General features: G+C 57.4%; 2 protein-coding genes and 1 long non-coding RNA gene across 3 annotated transcripts in view; 1 reads left to right on the forward strand and 2 right to left on the reverse strand.

Annotated features, from left to right (window-relative positions):
* MAPK8IP2 (mitogen-activated protein kinase 8 interacting protein 2) overlaps positions 1–914 on the reverse strand; it is a 35,377-nt gene extending 34,463 nt beyond the window's left edge. Inside the window, exon 1 of the mRNA XM_078376793.1 lies at positions 562–914. Within this exon, the coding sequence (XP_078232919.1) occupies positions 562–626 (65 nt within the window). The 5' untranslated portion in view covers positions 627–914. The remainder of the gene's footprint in view (positions 1–561) is intronic.
* Positions 915–4,808: 3,894 nt separating this feature from the next.
* Positions 4,809–13,829, reverse strand: LOC144583277 (uncharacterized). Its single transcript, XM_078376777.1, has 5 exons — positions 13,693–13,829; positions 12,364–12,519; positions 8,888–9,007; positions 7,750–7,875; positions 4,809–5,599 (listed from the first exon to the last, which is right to left on the reverse strand). The coding sequence occupies exons 2-5, from the start codon at positions 12,517–12,519 to the stop codon at positions 5,456–5,458; spliced, it is 546 nt and encodes a 181-aa protein (XP_078232903.1). The 5' UTR covers positions 13,693–13,829; the 3' UTR covers positions 4,809–5,455.
* Positions 5,599–6,945, forward strand: LOC140707807 (uncharacterized). Its single transcript, XR_012087991.2, has 2 exons — positions 5,599–6,038; positions 6,320–6,945. It is a non-coding gene; the product is annotated as an uncharacterized LOC140707807 (long non-coding RNA).
* Positions 13,830–13,989: the final 160 nt, after the last annotated feature.

Consider the following 13,989-nt stretch of genomic DNA (forward strand, 5'->3'; position numbering starts at 1 on the left):
GGAGACCCCACCCCGTTCCCCGCGATCGGAGGCCCAAAGGGGGAGGAAGGCCCCTCCAGGGATGGGCGCCCCGAGAGCTCCGCTTGGCGTGGTAGGGCTACGAAGGGCCACACCTGCCCGCGATGGGGAGGGCGCAGCAAGCAAGAGCGGCCAAGGAGGGGGGTGTCGGTCGCGCCCTGGAGAGCCCCCGGAAGGCCGGGGGGGGACCTCTCCAGAGAGCAGGCCGGGGCCGACGGGGGGGGCTGCATGGTCCTGCCCCGGCGGGCCAGCAAGGAAGGAGGCCCACGGCGGGGCCCGAGCCCTTCTTCCTCCCCGCGGCCCCCTCCCCTCGACCAGACCCCTAGGCGGGGGTCTCGCCGCCGGCCTGCTCCCCCGCCCCCTCGAGAGGGTGGCGCAGCCCCGCGTCGGGCGGGCGAGGCGGAGGAGGAGGCACCGACGGCGGGGGCCTTTCGGGGGACCGAGGCCCGGAGGCGTTGCTTTCCGTGGGGCGGGGGTCGCTCTCGGAGGGGCGGCGGGGCGATGGGGTGGGGTGGGGTGGGGGCCCGTCCTCCTCCGGCTTACCTGCAGCCCGGCGGCGAGAGCGAGTGGAAGGTGGAGAGCGAGAACATCTCCGCCCGATCCGCCATCTTCTCCGCCGGAGCGCAGCCGAGCCGAGCCGAGCCGAGCCGGGGCTGGTGGGGCCGGGCCGAGCGAGGGGAGACGAGGCGAGGCGGGGCCGGGCCGGCCTGTCCTGACCTGTCCTGCTGGGGCGGGGTGGGGGCGGCGGAGGCGCTCACTGCGGATGCTGTCCGGAGCCGCTCGCCGCCGCCGAGGCTTCTGCAGCTGCCATCGCGCGCCCGCGCTCCCTCCGCCGAGGCCCGGGTAAACAGCCAGCCAGGCAGCCAGTGGGGCGGGGGTGGGCTGGCACAGAGGGGAGGGCAGGCAGGCAGGGCGGGGGAGAGAGGGAGGGGAGGGGGAGCCGAAACTGCGCCGCCGCCTCCTCCGGCTGCGGAGAGGAGCGGGGGGGGGGGGCGCGCGCGCGAGGAGGTGGGGGGAGAGAGGCGGGCGCAGCCAATGCCCACCAGCCCCTCGCGCAGAGGGGGTGGGTGGGTGGGGCGAGGGCCGCGGGGGAGGGGGAGGCCCGGGGAAGAGGCTCAGCAGCGCCCCCCACCCCAATGCAGAGGCGGCGGCGGCGGCGACGAAATGGGCGCGCGGGCGGGGGAAGGCGAGCTCAGCCCTCAGCCCTTCCCTCCCTCCCTCCCTCCCTCCCTCCCTCCCTCCCGGCGCTGCGTCTCCCAGGAGGGGCCCCAGATCTCCTCCTATCCTCCCCTCCCCTCCCCTCCCCTCCCTTCCCTCGCAGGAGGACAATGGGAGGCTGCCGCCGAGGGTGGTCGCCGGGGGAGCGTCCGGCCGAAGCGAAGGGCCGCCTCTCCTGCCCGCAGCCTGGCCGGACCTCTCCCAGCCAGGGCCAGCCCGAGGGGGGGGGGGTCCGCCTCCCGTCCCCCCCCCCCGCGGCCAAGCCGTCGGTCCCGCGCAGGGCGGCCCCCCCTTCCTTCCGGGCCGCTGCGGCGACGGCGCTGTCCCCGCCGGCGGTGCTGAAGGGCGGCCGAGGAGCTGTCCAGGCGCCGGTGCTGAAAGGGGCGCTGGCGGAGGACCTCTGGGCTGGGCCAGAGCGCGGCCGGCGAGAGCGGCGGGAAGAGGTGGTGCCCGGAGGAATCGGGGCCCGTGGCTAGTGCAGAGGGGCGCCTGGCTAGCGGGGGGGGGGGGGAATTTCCGCCCTTCTGTCCCCCGGGAGGCGCCAGCAGAAAGCCACACACAGACAGCTCACGGTCCTCTCACGGGAGGCGGGCAGAGGCCACCTCCCAGACGCGTTGGACTACATCCTCATCACCCCTAGATAGGGAATGGGGGAGGATGGGTCTTGTAGTCCCACTCGTCTGCCTGTTCAACCGTGCCTGCACCGGACAGAGTGTGGTGCCCAATCGTCACCACTTTTACTCACAGGGTGCTGCAGGGAGGGTGCTCTCCGCTGCCCCCTCCTGCAAAGGTCTTTGGCCTTCAGACCGACGACCCCCTCCCACCGCTGGGCCAGTCCCACCTGGTGGGGGCTGACCTGCAAGAGGTCAACTGCGGGGGAGCCTGCCTTTTGCTCCACATGGTTGTCAGCCTGGGGACCATTTTGCCTGTGACCCAGGAAAGGATTCCAACAGTCGAGCAGCCCCCCCCCCCGGGACTCCCACCTCCAAGTGCCCAGCCTTCTCCTGCAAAGGTGGTGGGTTAAAGCCTCTTCTCTCTCATGTCCCCTGGCTCACTTCTAACATCCACGCTGAGGTCAGTTTATCTGGAGTGGCTCTTGAGTTCGCATCCCCCATGACGGCCGTGGGTTATCCGGCTGCACTCCCACAGCACAGCATTCTCTAGATCTGTTTTTTTAGTGCTGGGCAAGAGGAGGGTGATCTGGGTGCAGAGGGACTCTCTGCAATTCCATTCCCATGGGAGGATTGCTACCGGGGGGGGGGGCAGCGGGGTGTTAGACTAACTGGAATTCCGTCTCCACAGGGATTGGGGGGAAGGGCTAATGGGTCCAAATGGTCTCTTAGGGAGGTTCCTGTCACCTTGGCAGGTGATCCTATTGAAGCTCTGGTTCGAAGGGGGAAATGCGCAGGGCAGTGAACACGAGTGATGTTTAGATGTGCCCGCCCCACAGAGTGGAGCCTGACAGGAGGGTCCATGCAGGGAGAGATGGTCCTTCAGGACGCCTGGACCGAAGCTGTACAAGACTTCCTAGGTAACAAAAGTGATATTTGCCTTCTGCCCTGCGCATTTCCCCATCCCAACCAGTTTTCTTTCCAAACATATTGGCTCAGATCCGCTCTGGCTTGGATGCTGCAGATGATATAGGCCCAATGGATGTAACTCTAGCCACTGCTTCACCCATGTTCATGGAGAGGTTTCCATCAGTGCAGCCTGAGGAACATGGGAGAGGTGAAGGCCACCATCTCTGTGGTGGATCTTTGGCCCTCCCCGGTCATGAAAGCTGCCACAGGGGGACAGGGGGAGTGGCCGGTGAATGCCTCCTTCCAGCAAGACAGGGTTCCAGCCTACCTAAAGGAGACCATTGTTGAAAAAGCCCTCCTTGGACCCCACCATTATGGCCCAGTCTGCCATGTTCTGTTTGGGGTCAGGGCTGGAGCCTGGGGGGGGGGCTTCTCACCTCCAGGGGTTCCCAGGTGAGGTGGATTATCAAGATCCATTTCAATCTGGCTTCAGGCCTGGTCATGGGACGGAAACTGCATTGGTCACTCCAGTGGATGACCTACTCCAGGAAAGGGCCAGGGGAGGGACGTCCCCGTTGGTTCTGCTCGACCTCTCTGCAACCTTTGATACCATCAACCAGAGCATCTCTCTGGGCCACCCCCTTCTCTGGAATGGGGTTGCAAGACCGTTTCATAGAGGCTCTGTTCTTTCCTAGACAGAACTCAGAAGGTAGTAGTGGATGACTTCCGTTGGACGACTGAGCCCTTAGCCTGGGATGCCGTCTTGTTCTTCCATGCATTTAACATCTGCATGAAACCACTGAGAGGGGTTGTCCAGAGCTTCCAACTTCAGCACCACCAGTCTGCTGACGACATTCAAATTCTCTCTCCTTTTTGCCTAACTCTGAGGAAAGGTGTTCCAGTTCTAACCCCAGTGTCTGCACTTGCTGATAAGACTGGATGAGAGTAAACAGGCAGAGACTTAATCTGGACAAGACCAAGGTGCTCCTGGTCAGTCCAAACGCAGGTCAGGGAACAGGGGATTCAACCTGTGCTGGATGGAGTTACACCCCTGCTGACAATGCAGGCTCACAGCCTGGACTTATCCCTGAGCCCTAAAGGATCCTTGCAAATGACCTTGCAAAAGGAGAGTGGCAAAGCAAAAGAGAAAAATCAATCTACTCCAAAAGCAGGCAACAGTGTGTGTGTATATATATATAGAGAGAGAGGGGGGGGCAACTCTTGGAATGCTACTGAATGAAAAAATTCCTGGGCAATTTGACAGAGGAAGAGTGAAAGAAAGGGAATATGAAAGAGGGAAAACATGAAAAAGACAGAAAACTTTCAAGTACCCCTCTTCCTTGTCAACAAATTATTCACATTTAAGAGACTGGTTTTTCAGAAAACAAAGGAACAACTTTGTTTACACGAACATCCTATCGCTACTTTTTCTTGTTGTTTTATCGTTAAATTGTGTCCAACTCTTTGTGACCCCATGGACCAGAGCACGTCAGGCCCTCCTACCTTCCATGGCCTCCCTATCGCTACTTGCTACTCTTTAAAACACTGCTTTTTTTGGACAGAGTGATTTGGATGAAATTTATTTAAACTAATTATGTTAGGCCAATGGCAACAAATATCTTCATCACAAATATTCAACAACGTTCCAAACTCTGGGTCGAATGGTCTCCTAAATTTATCAGCAAAATTAATCTGCTAATGAAAAGACTGAGGATAAGAAAGAGATTAGGAATTGGATTTTCTGTTGGGTCTTGGTGGCATTGGCAGTGGGCGACAGTTTCTTCCTTAAGGAACGATTTCCCAAAAGCCTTCCTTTCCTTCTCTCCCCCCCTCCCATGTCATTCATGCAGCAGAACAAGCGCGTGAATCGGCTTCAGCTGAGAGAAGGACAAATCTCCAGCTGGCTGGCTTCTTTCTTCCAGAATGTTTTAGCACAGCTGGCGTAGCTCACACACCACAAGCCTTCCCTGTCAGGAGACATCTTTCGCGGCTGTTCTTGCAAACCACTTCTGTCGCAGGGCCATGAAAGATAAACCACACTGAGGCTAACGATTGGTGGTATATGAGCTTTATTGTGTACATGGACCGGGCAGGGATGGGGGAGAAGGAAGGGGGCTCATCTCTGCTTTAACCTGTTCCTGTAGAATACACAAAGATTAACACACTTATCATGATATTAGCTGCCATGGGGGCTGGTACCCAAGGGTCAGCTACAAAATTTCTGCACAGATGTTCTGGAGGCCAGAGGGGCTCCATAGCAGTTGGAGAAGCACCTCCTGGAGGCGCATTGAGAGGGTGTCGTCTCATCCCTCGTATTCCCGGTCACAAAAGCCATGAGGGGCTCCATAGCATCAGACTGAAAGGCAGGGGACTTCTCTCGTTTCCAGAGAGAAGATAGATGACACGCTCCACCAGCAAGCGGCCCCCTCGGCAGGGTGCATCACCCAGGAATGTTGAGCTTCTGGCCCTGGTCAAGGGTGTCAGTGATTTTGCCATGGCTGAAGAACAGCGTCTGTGCTGTGAACACGATTAGAGAGGGAACCACCCATGGCTGTTCACAACGAGCCACCAACCCTTTCTCTAGAAGTCAAGGTCACGTTCTGAGGCAGTTCTTGCACTTTAATAGACCCTTCTACTCCCTGATGAGATGCACCCCCAACACGTGAAGGAGGCTGTTAACAAACTGAGAGGGCACCGTCTCACGGAGAATTCTGCCCTCCTGCCAGCAAGAGGTCCAGGTAGGCTCCGGAGAGCAGGTCCTCCTGCTGGACGCCCAACTCGGTCATCAGCTGGCGGGCCACTTCTTCCCCCTCCTGAAGACTCTGTTCCGGCTGCAACACCACCTGCAGGGATCAAAAACAGGAAACGGGGTCTCCTAAGACACCTGGGGGGTGAGGAACGCCAAACAGGGAAGGAGCCGCTGGCAGAATACCTGGTTTGGTCTCTGGTACCGAGGGTTGAAGAGGGGGCATGGGAGAGGCTGACGGGCAGCAAACACAGAGGGTGCTTCGGGAGGCGGAGTGTAGCGTTTCTCATTAGAGGTGTATGCTGGTTTGAAAACAGAGACGCAGACCGTCTTTTTGTGGACAAAACTGGCTGAATGTGAGTTCTGCAAATTAGGTCAAAGAACAGAGTTCCATGACGGTGTCCTCAGTGGGCAGCCGGATCATCATAAACGGATCCGGAAAGGCCTGAGCGAGGCGAATCCCAGGGTGTGGCACAGAATCTAAGGCAAATCACAGTGGCAGGAGAGGGATAAAGCCAACCTTCACTCCAGGAGAGGTGAGACAGAGGTGATGTTTTGGGTGGCCACTCCCCCACTCCTTTATCCTTGGCAATACAAGCTGTGGATTCTGGGATCTGTAATCCAAAACACCTGGAAGGCCAAAGGTCCACCAGGTGTGGGCTACGATGTCTTAGGCAGACAGATCCTAGTACAGCCAGTGTCACTTCTTGGGATACGGGTTGCCCCGGCATTTGCCTGGCTCCCTACCTCAAGCAAAAGGCTAAAGTCCAACGGGCAAGGATTTGTTTTTTACACTCCGGGCCTCTCTTCCTGCTAGGAACTGCAGGGAGCCAGGAGCAGGAAAAAGCAGCCCTGACTTTGGAAGGGAAGAAGGCACAAGCCCTCGATCAGCATGCCCGGGAAGGACACCAAGCGCAGAGGGATGCAGCAGGCGCACCTGAAACCACCGACACGAACTGTTCCAAACAGTTATGCCCCAAACGACCAGCGGCCTGAAGAACATTCCCAGTTATGCTGAATGTCCGCAGTCAATGCAAGAAGGCATTTGCCATTTGCAATATTGCAGGTTCAACGGCCGTCGATTGTGGCTTACAGAACCGTAGAACCATGAAGGGGGAAAGGGCCTCTAAGGTCATCAAGTCCAACCCCCTGCTCGAGGCAGGGTCCTAAAAGGTAGCCTTTGCCATTTATGCACATCTTGTTGTGCATTTAAGAGCAACAACCTCAGGATCCTTTGGCACCTCCTACGCCCTTCAGAAGCATTCTCAGGGGAAAATAAAAGCCACCGCTAAGGCTTCTTGCTGAAACTTAATGAATTTACTGCCCATCCAAATCATTGCTGGCTGGACATCCTCCTGCGACATTCAAACCATTTACTCGAATCTACGCACTCAACAGATGACTGTTGGGTCCTCATTACAAACATTAAAGCCATCTTCTCATTCCCCTTTGTGTCTGCAGAACATAATGAACCCTTGAGATGAATACATCTTCACCTTTTTGTGATTAATTCATGACCCAGGAATGAAAGAGAAGGCAAGCAGAAGCTCTCACGGTCGCTTGTCTCCGAGTCTCTCTCGTTCTCTCATCCTCTCTCTCTCTCTCTCTCTCTCTCTCACACACACACACACACACACAACTCGGCTGCTGCTCCCCACTTCATAGATCCAGTCAAGGAGCTTCTACCAGCCACTTCCTTCCCTCTGCAGTGTCAATGGACCATGTGGTAAAGCACCTCAAGGCGAGCCACGCGGTGCATCCAGAAAGCCCCCAGGTATTTTTAGTCCCTGTGAAGGTCACTCTTCTGCAGCCACTGGGGGTGGGGGGGTGGGGTGGGCCCTCTCCCAGTCACAGGCCATCCTGCACTTGGGAAATGTTATTTGGGTGTGAGAAATGGTGGGTGGCTCACAGGGAAAAAATGCCCGCAGAAGCCAAGGCAGGTGCTGGGTGCAGGAAACCCACACAGGAGGGCCACCTGCGGCCAAAACGTTCCTGGATGGCACCTCGTGGCCCTCGATTGCCCCCGTCTGGACGCAATCTGACGCCTTTCACCCTGGCCTTGATCCTGCCCAACTGACTCTTGAGGCTGCCCCCTGCTCCAGGTCTGAGGTTCAGAGCCCACTTGGGTGGCTGGAGCCTCTTGGAGGAGCCCGAATCAATCTGGACCCACCCCGACCTCCCTGCTGCTGCAGGGGAAGGAACCTCCCCTTGCCCGATCGTGGGTCCTGCTCACGCAGCTGCCCTCACCTCCAGCTCCATGAAGTTGCCCAGCCCTTCCACGCAATCCACATGGACACGGGTCTGGCCCACCAGGTAGAGGTGCCGCTCTTTCTTCACCGTGCCCTGAACCCCGAGGGCCTGGGAGAGGGCTGCCTGCCAAGAGAAGAGGAAGCAGGCTCAGACAGAGGGAGGGAGGGACGGAGCAGCAATAGGACATGCGCCTCTGCCCTCACCCGCCAAGGTGCTCAGCGAGGGGCAGAACACCAGCTTGTGGTCCAAAGGGTCTCAGGAAAAGCCCTCGCCACCTTTCTTGCTTTCTGAGGTTGGAGGGAGTAGCTCCCAGTCAGAACAGGGGAGACCCCAGACAATGCGGACGGGCTGCCTCTGCTTGTCCGCTGCTGCTGGCAGATCTCAGCCGTAGGGCCATTGCCCCGTGCCTTGCTTGGTGGCCTCGGACCAAGGTCCCCAGCTGGCTGCTGTGGCCAACAGGACAGGCTCGACAGAGGAGGCCTCGGATCCAGCGGATCAGAACTCTTCTCCCGTTCTTTTAGAGAAATCTGCCCACTCACTGGGCTCTTCAGAGCCTGGCTCAGCACCAGGCAATGAGAGGAGTTTTCCTGCCGTGTTTAGGTCTGGTCTTTCTCCCCTGGCCCTCGAAGAGGTTTCAGTGGAAGCCTCCTAGCACTGGCCCAGTTTAAAGTCCAGCAGCTTTGAAAAGGTTGCTGCCCGAGGCCTATGGACGGGAAAAGTTTGGGTTCTGGACTATGGCTCCCAGAACGTAACAGCCGGCAGGGCCTATAACCAAGGCAGCTAGGGGATTCTGGGCGCTGTAGTCTGAACGGCAAACATTTCCCATCTCTGCACCTGCTTGGTATGCTTTCAGATCCACCTTGCAGCAGTATTTGGGCCCGTGGATCTCCTTCACTGGTCCTCCTGGGTGCCCCACGCTGAGCAACTCCTGGGCAAGGAGAATGCCACCTTCCTCCTCCACCCGGCCGACCTTGGAGCCAGGAGGGAACGCATCGTGAGCAGGTTCCTGACCTCGTCGGAACATGAGGGCATGCAGGAGCCTTGGGCCCCCAGATTTCACGCCCACCCCCACCCCCACCCCCACCCCCACCCGTCCTGAGGAACCCCTGCGGGTGGAGGTTCCACCAAGAATTACCAGCAGCCCCGCTGGGTCATCCGTGTGCGAGATGGTGTAACGGGAGAGCTTGGGACCTTCTGCGTCGGGGCGGTCATAAAACACCAGCTGCCCACGGCCATCCTGCAAAGAGAAACATTGCTGGAGAGAGTCCCAGGGCCCCCCCCGGAGATCAAGCTGCCTCTCGACACAGGGAAGCTCCCAGCAAGAGGCCCCTCCCTCCGAGGGCTCCGAGCGCTTCTGCCACCCCTGACCTCCTGTCTGGGTTTGCAAGAGGGGAGAGGCAGGGCCCTTACCACCTCCTCTCCTCGGCCTGGCCTGGCCAGGATCTGTCCGTTCAGTCTGGGGGAAAGACGGCAGGCCCCCAGAAGAGGGACCACAAGTAGCCCCCCCCGCCCTCACAGTTAGGAGAAGGAGCCCCCCACGGTGCTGCCAGACTGGAGGAACGCCTGGACTGGAGGCCTGCCTTCCCTGCAAGCCTAGAAGGAGCCTGTGCACAAACCAGGCAGGCCGCCCCTGTGTGTCCTGGTGGAGCCACATGGACGGTTGACAGAGGCGTTTGTGTCCCGGGGGTGGGTGTGTCTCTCCCCAGCCATTCAGGGACAAGTGAGGAAACTGCAGCTAGCCATCTGCAGGGAGGAAAGGCCCATCACCCTCCCAGGTTTGATTAAAAAAAACACAGGACAGCTGGTGGGCAACTATAAACAGGCATGGCATGTGCGTCTCCTTAAAAAATGGAGGGTGGGGGTTACTTATAGGCATGGAGTGAAGCTGGCAGTCCCTCGCAAGACACGGAGGGAAGAAAGGAATACTTATTACTGGGAAGCCTGGAGGGCTAAAACCTCTTCTGTCACCTGGGCAACTGTGGCAGAAGCACCTCTTTGGCCTGGAACGGGCCAGGGGTGCCCGAATGAAGAGATGCCAGGGCCGAGGGGCCCCTCCTGCTCACCCCGGCTGGCACCTAGGAACGCCCCAGCAGCCTCCCGGCCCTAAAAGCTTCCTAACCACCAGGAGCCCATGGGATAAGGCATGCTCAGTCCTGCATAGATTTGGGGGTGTGTGTGTGCAAAACCACTGGCTGGGGAGTCTGGTAACTGTAGTCCAGCACACCAAGAGGGTACCTGTGTAAGGAATGTAGCTGTAAAGTCACTCTGGCATCTCAGCAACGAGGCACAAACTTCTTTCTTTGAATGCTATTTCATTAAGCAATCTCTCAGGGTTAAAATTCAGTTGCCACTCCCTTCTAAATAAGAACAACAACAACAAAAAAGTCCCAGCCATTCAAAGGGTCTCCTTGCTGGCAGAGGGTTTGGTGGGGTTTTTTTGATAGCATGTGTGTTCAGCTCACTTCTTCTCTTCACCAACGCCCCTTTCTCCTTGTGTCCCGCTTCTCAGACCTGTCCCCAAAGCCCCTCAGTCACGGAGAAGAGCCCTTTTGCCCTGCTAATCGTTAGCCCCACGGCTGGCGCCAAGTCAAGCAAAGTTGCCTACAGTGAGAAAAGCAAAAGCTCGCTGGCAAAACACTTCGCAGCTCAGCAAAACAGGGTCCCGGAGACAAACAGCCCTGAAGATGTCACGGAAGGAACCCTTCCGCTATAGCAGCACGACACGAATGCACCAGGACTCATCTCTCCCAGCAAGGCAGATCCACGTAACGGGCACGCGCCTCCTTAGGAGGAGAGCAGTAAGGCTAAGCAGTGAGGGAAAACACTCACTCAGGATGAGTCGGGAACTTGAACCCTCTGGCTCCCTGCCATGGGGTCTAGATGTAGGACCCAGCAACTCTGCCTCCCTCCCTTTGCAGACTTCATGCCTTCGGCTCTCTACCAAGGGCTAACAGGATCCATGTCCGCGTCCCTGATGGGACTCAGGGCTGATCCCTGAGAGGGATGGGGGAAAGCCACAGCGCCTCCATCTGCCCACTTCACTTCTAACAGCCCAGCAGCCTCCCAGACCCACGTGTCTTCAGCAGGACCAAGGAAATCAAGAATTCAAAGTACTTTCTAAAATAAAACTACAGAAAAGCGATGACTGACACTACTAAACAAGGACCCAGGGAGGTCATGAACGTCAACCTTTCGCCATTTCTGACAAGCCCAGAAAACGTCCACTCTTGGACTGACAGCCTTTGCTAACAATCTCTAACCATCATCAGATCCTGAACGCTGGGAGTTCTGGAGCAGAGGCTGATCTGTTTGCAGTGAAATGAGTTCCCTTAACCTAAAACCATCATGGGCTGGATATCTCCCTCTGGCTTCTCTGTAAAACAAGTTCCCAGGTCTCCTCAAGTGTAAAGATGTGTCACTGGAAGCCAAAACCATCCACATATTGTATTTTGAATTACTGTATGCAGATGTGAAGAATGGACAGTGAAGAAAGATGACAGGAAAAAAATTGTTTGAAATATGGTGCTGGATGGAAGCTACGTGGATACCTCAATAACCAGAAGGATGAGCAAGTGGGTCCTAGATCAAATCAAGCCTAAACTTTCTGAGGAAGCAAAAACAATGAGACTCAAGTTGTCACACTTTGAGCACGTCATGAGAAAACAACACTTGATGAAAAAGACAATAATGCCAGGAGAAGCTGAAGGCAGCAGGACAAGAGGATGGAACGTAACATAAATTGACTCAATAAAGGAAGCCGCGGCCTTGCGTTTGCAGGAGCCAAGCGGGGATATTAATGAGAGGACATTATGGAAGCCACAGATTCATACGTTCAGTGTAAGTCAGAAGCGACCTGACAGCCAGTAAAGTGTGCTGCTTATATGCTGCCCCATGGTGCTTAAAGCACTCTCTGGGTGGTTTACAAGTTAGTTCTGCAAGCTACACATTGCCCCCACCCCCCACTGTGAGCCAGGTCCTGATTTTACCCACCTCGGAAGGATGGCAGGCTGAATGAACCTTAAGCCGGCTACCTGGGATTGAACCCCGGGGCATGAGCACAGTTTTGGCTGCAGGACAGCAGTTTAACCTCTGTGCCACGAGACTTCTTCGTAACAACAACAGAGCCCACTGAGGGACACTCATTGACAAACATCCAGGAAGAAGGTAACCATAGCAAGATCTACGGAACTGCTCCCTACTTCTACTTAATAAAAGCGATGCTATACTGCCAGCTGTGGATGAAACAGGCGTCCTCCTAGACTTGGCTCAGCCAGGTTGCGATGGACCAACAATACGCTTTCCCCATCATATGACACAACAGGGATCTTATAGGGGAATGCCATTTCTAACGTGGGGGGTTAGGAACCGAAACTTAGGAGGCCATCCGAAATTGCTCACGCCTTAATCGGACAAGCCACACGCCTGACTTTAACAGCCAAAGGCGACGTTTCCCAGTAAATGGCAGAGGACCTGAATTCTCATGATGCAGTCAATGTGTTTCGAAGGAAACTTTTGAAGAGGAAAAATGCCCTGAAGAAAGGGACAGCCCAGGCTCCGAAGGGGAAAAAAAAGAGCAAAAGTTTATAAAACACACTGCCTTTGCTTACTCACCTGTAGGTCCCGGAGTTTCAGCCGCCCGTGAGGGACAGGAAAGAACGTGTCTGTCTGCAGAATGACGGTGCCAGGTGATCCACTCAGGCGCTCTGCGTTTCTCACAAGCTGGTCCAGATCTCGCACCCGTGCTTTGATCTCCACATTTGCTGGCATCTGGAAAGGGAGCATACGCGCAAAAGGGTTGAAGCGGGCCACAGCCAGGCTCTGCTGCAGCAGCTCCCTTCATCCAAAAAACAACATCAACATACAAATGTGCCGTACGTTTATCCCCTTTGGAAGCAAGCTGATTGCCACAGTCTGTGCAGCAACTGGCGCCTCATCACAAAGTGGGGATTTATCCATGAAAACTCGCATAGTGTATAATTTTCAGGGTTTTTTGTGAACTATCAAGGCATCGTCTATTCTTGCATTTGCATTTTGTAACGCTTTTATTTCTTTGCGAAGTGGCAAGGGAATCCTCCAGTAACGCTCCTCCTTGTTAGATACGCAATATAAAAACATGCAAACTTTTAACTAGTTGCCTCTATTGCCTTCCGGAACACACGCGCGCACATACACACGAATCTATTATACGTGTATAAGCCACACACCCAAGCAAGCGGAAAAGCCACCGCCCAAGGAAATCCCGGCTCTCCCTTCCCTTCGGAGACACGGCCCGACTTTCCCCCCCCCCCCCGGCCGAGGGGGCGGAAGAGCGACGGTGGTTCAGCGGGCAGGGGCTCCCGGGTCCCATGATCCACAAGCAAGAACCGGAAACGGGGGGGGGGGGCGCCGGCAGGTTCTCGGGAGGAAAACCCCACCAGGGGGAGGAGGAGGAGGAGGGGGTGCTGATGATCGCCCGCCGCCACCGGTCCCTGCCCGGGGGGGGAAGAGGGGGGGTTGGGGAGAGGGCGGGTGAGCAGGAGCAGCAGCAGCCAAGGGGCCGTTCCCCCCCCCGCCTTCCCGAAGGGGTGAAGCCCGGAGGGGGCCCCGCAGGGAGGGAGGAGAACCTCAGGCCGGAAGGGACCTCCCCCTTAGAATGGATCTGGGGGGGGAGGAGATATGCATGTGTGTGTGTGGGGGGGGGCACCGATGAGGATGATGGGGCGGGAGCATCCTCTCTCTCTCTCTCTCTCTCCCCCCCCCGCCCCCCTCCGGACATCAAGCGCCCTTAGGCTTGCAAAAGACCCGCCCTCCCTCTCCCTCTCCCTCGGCCTCTCCCTCTCGCGGAGGCTCCGGGGATCCTGGGCAGGGCCCCGACTTACTCCCTCCTCCACGTGGGACACCCGGGCCCAGCCCCCCCCCATTCCCACGGCGAACACGTTTCGCGACGCTTGTCGCTCTCACCAGGAGCGGCCCTTGCTCCCCGCCACCGCCCAATTCGGATTAGTCCCGCTGCCCGTGTGAACCCACCGTCGGAACAGACACCGGGCCTGCTGGACCCCCGCCAAGACCCGATCGCCACCGGCGGGCGCGCTCACGCGATCCCCGAATCCCGCGCTGGGACTCGCCCCGCCCACGACCTCCGCTCCCGCCCTGCGATTGGCTGCTTGCCCAGTCCGTCCTCCTTGCGCCTTCTTCCCCTCCAGGGGCGGGATACAGAAGAAAGCATCCGATTGGCCCGAGGATCCACCCTCTCCTCTC

Source organism: Pogona vitticeps, chromosome 5, assembly GCF_051106095.1.
Source record: "Pogona vitticeps strain Pit_001003342236 chromosome 5, PviZW2.1, whole genome shotgun sequence".
In the NCBI taxonomy this organism is placed as follows: Eukaryota; Metazoa; Chordata; class Lepidosauria; order Squamata; family Agamidae; genus Pogona; species Pogona vitticeps.

Coding starts and splice junctions, on each gene's coding strand:
- LOC144583277 (XM_078376777.1), bottom strand. CDS start 12,519: ATGCCAGCAAATGTGGAGATCAAAGCACGGGTGCGAGATCTGGACCAG. Junction 9,008..12,363: donor TGAAACTCCGGGACCTACAG/GTGAGTAAGCAA, acceptor GACTCTCTCCAG/CAATGTTTCTCTTTGCAGGA. Junction 7,876..8,887: donor ATGACCCAGCGGGGCTGCTG/GTAATTCTTGGT, acceptor TTCTCTTGGCAG/GCAGCCCTCTCCCAGGCCCT.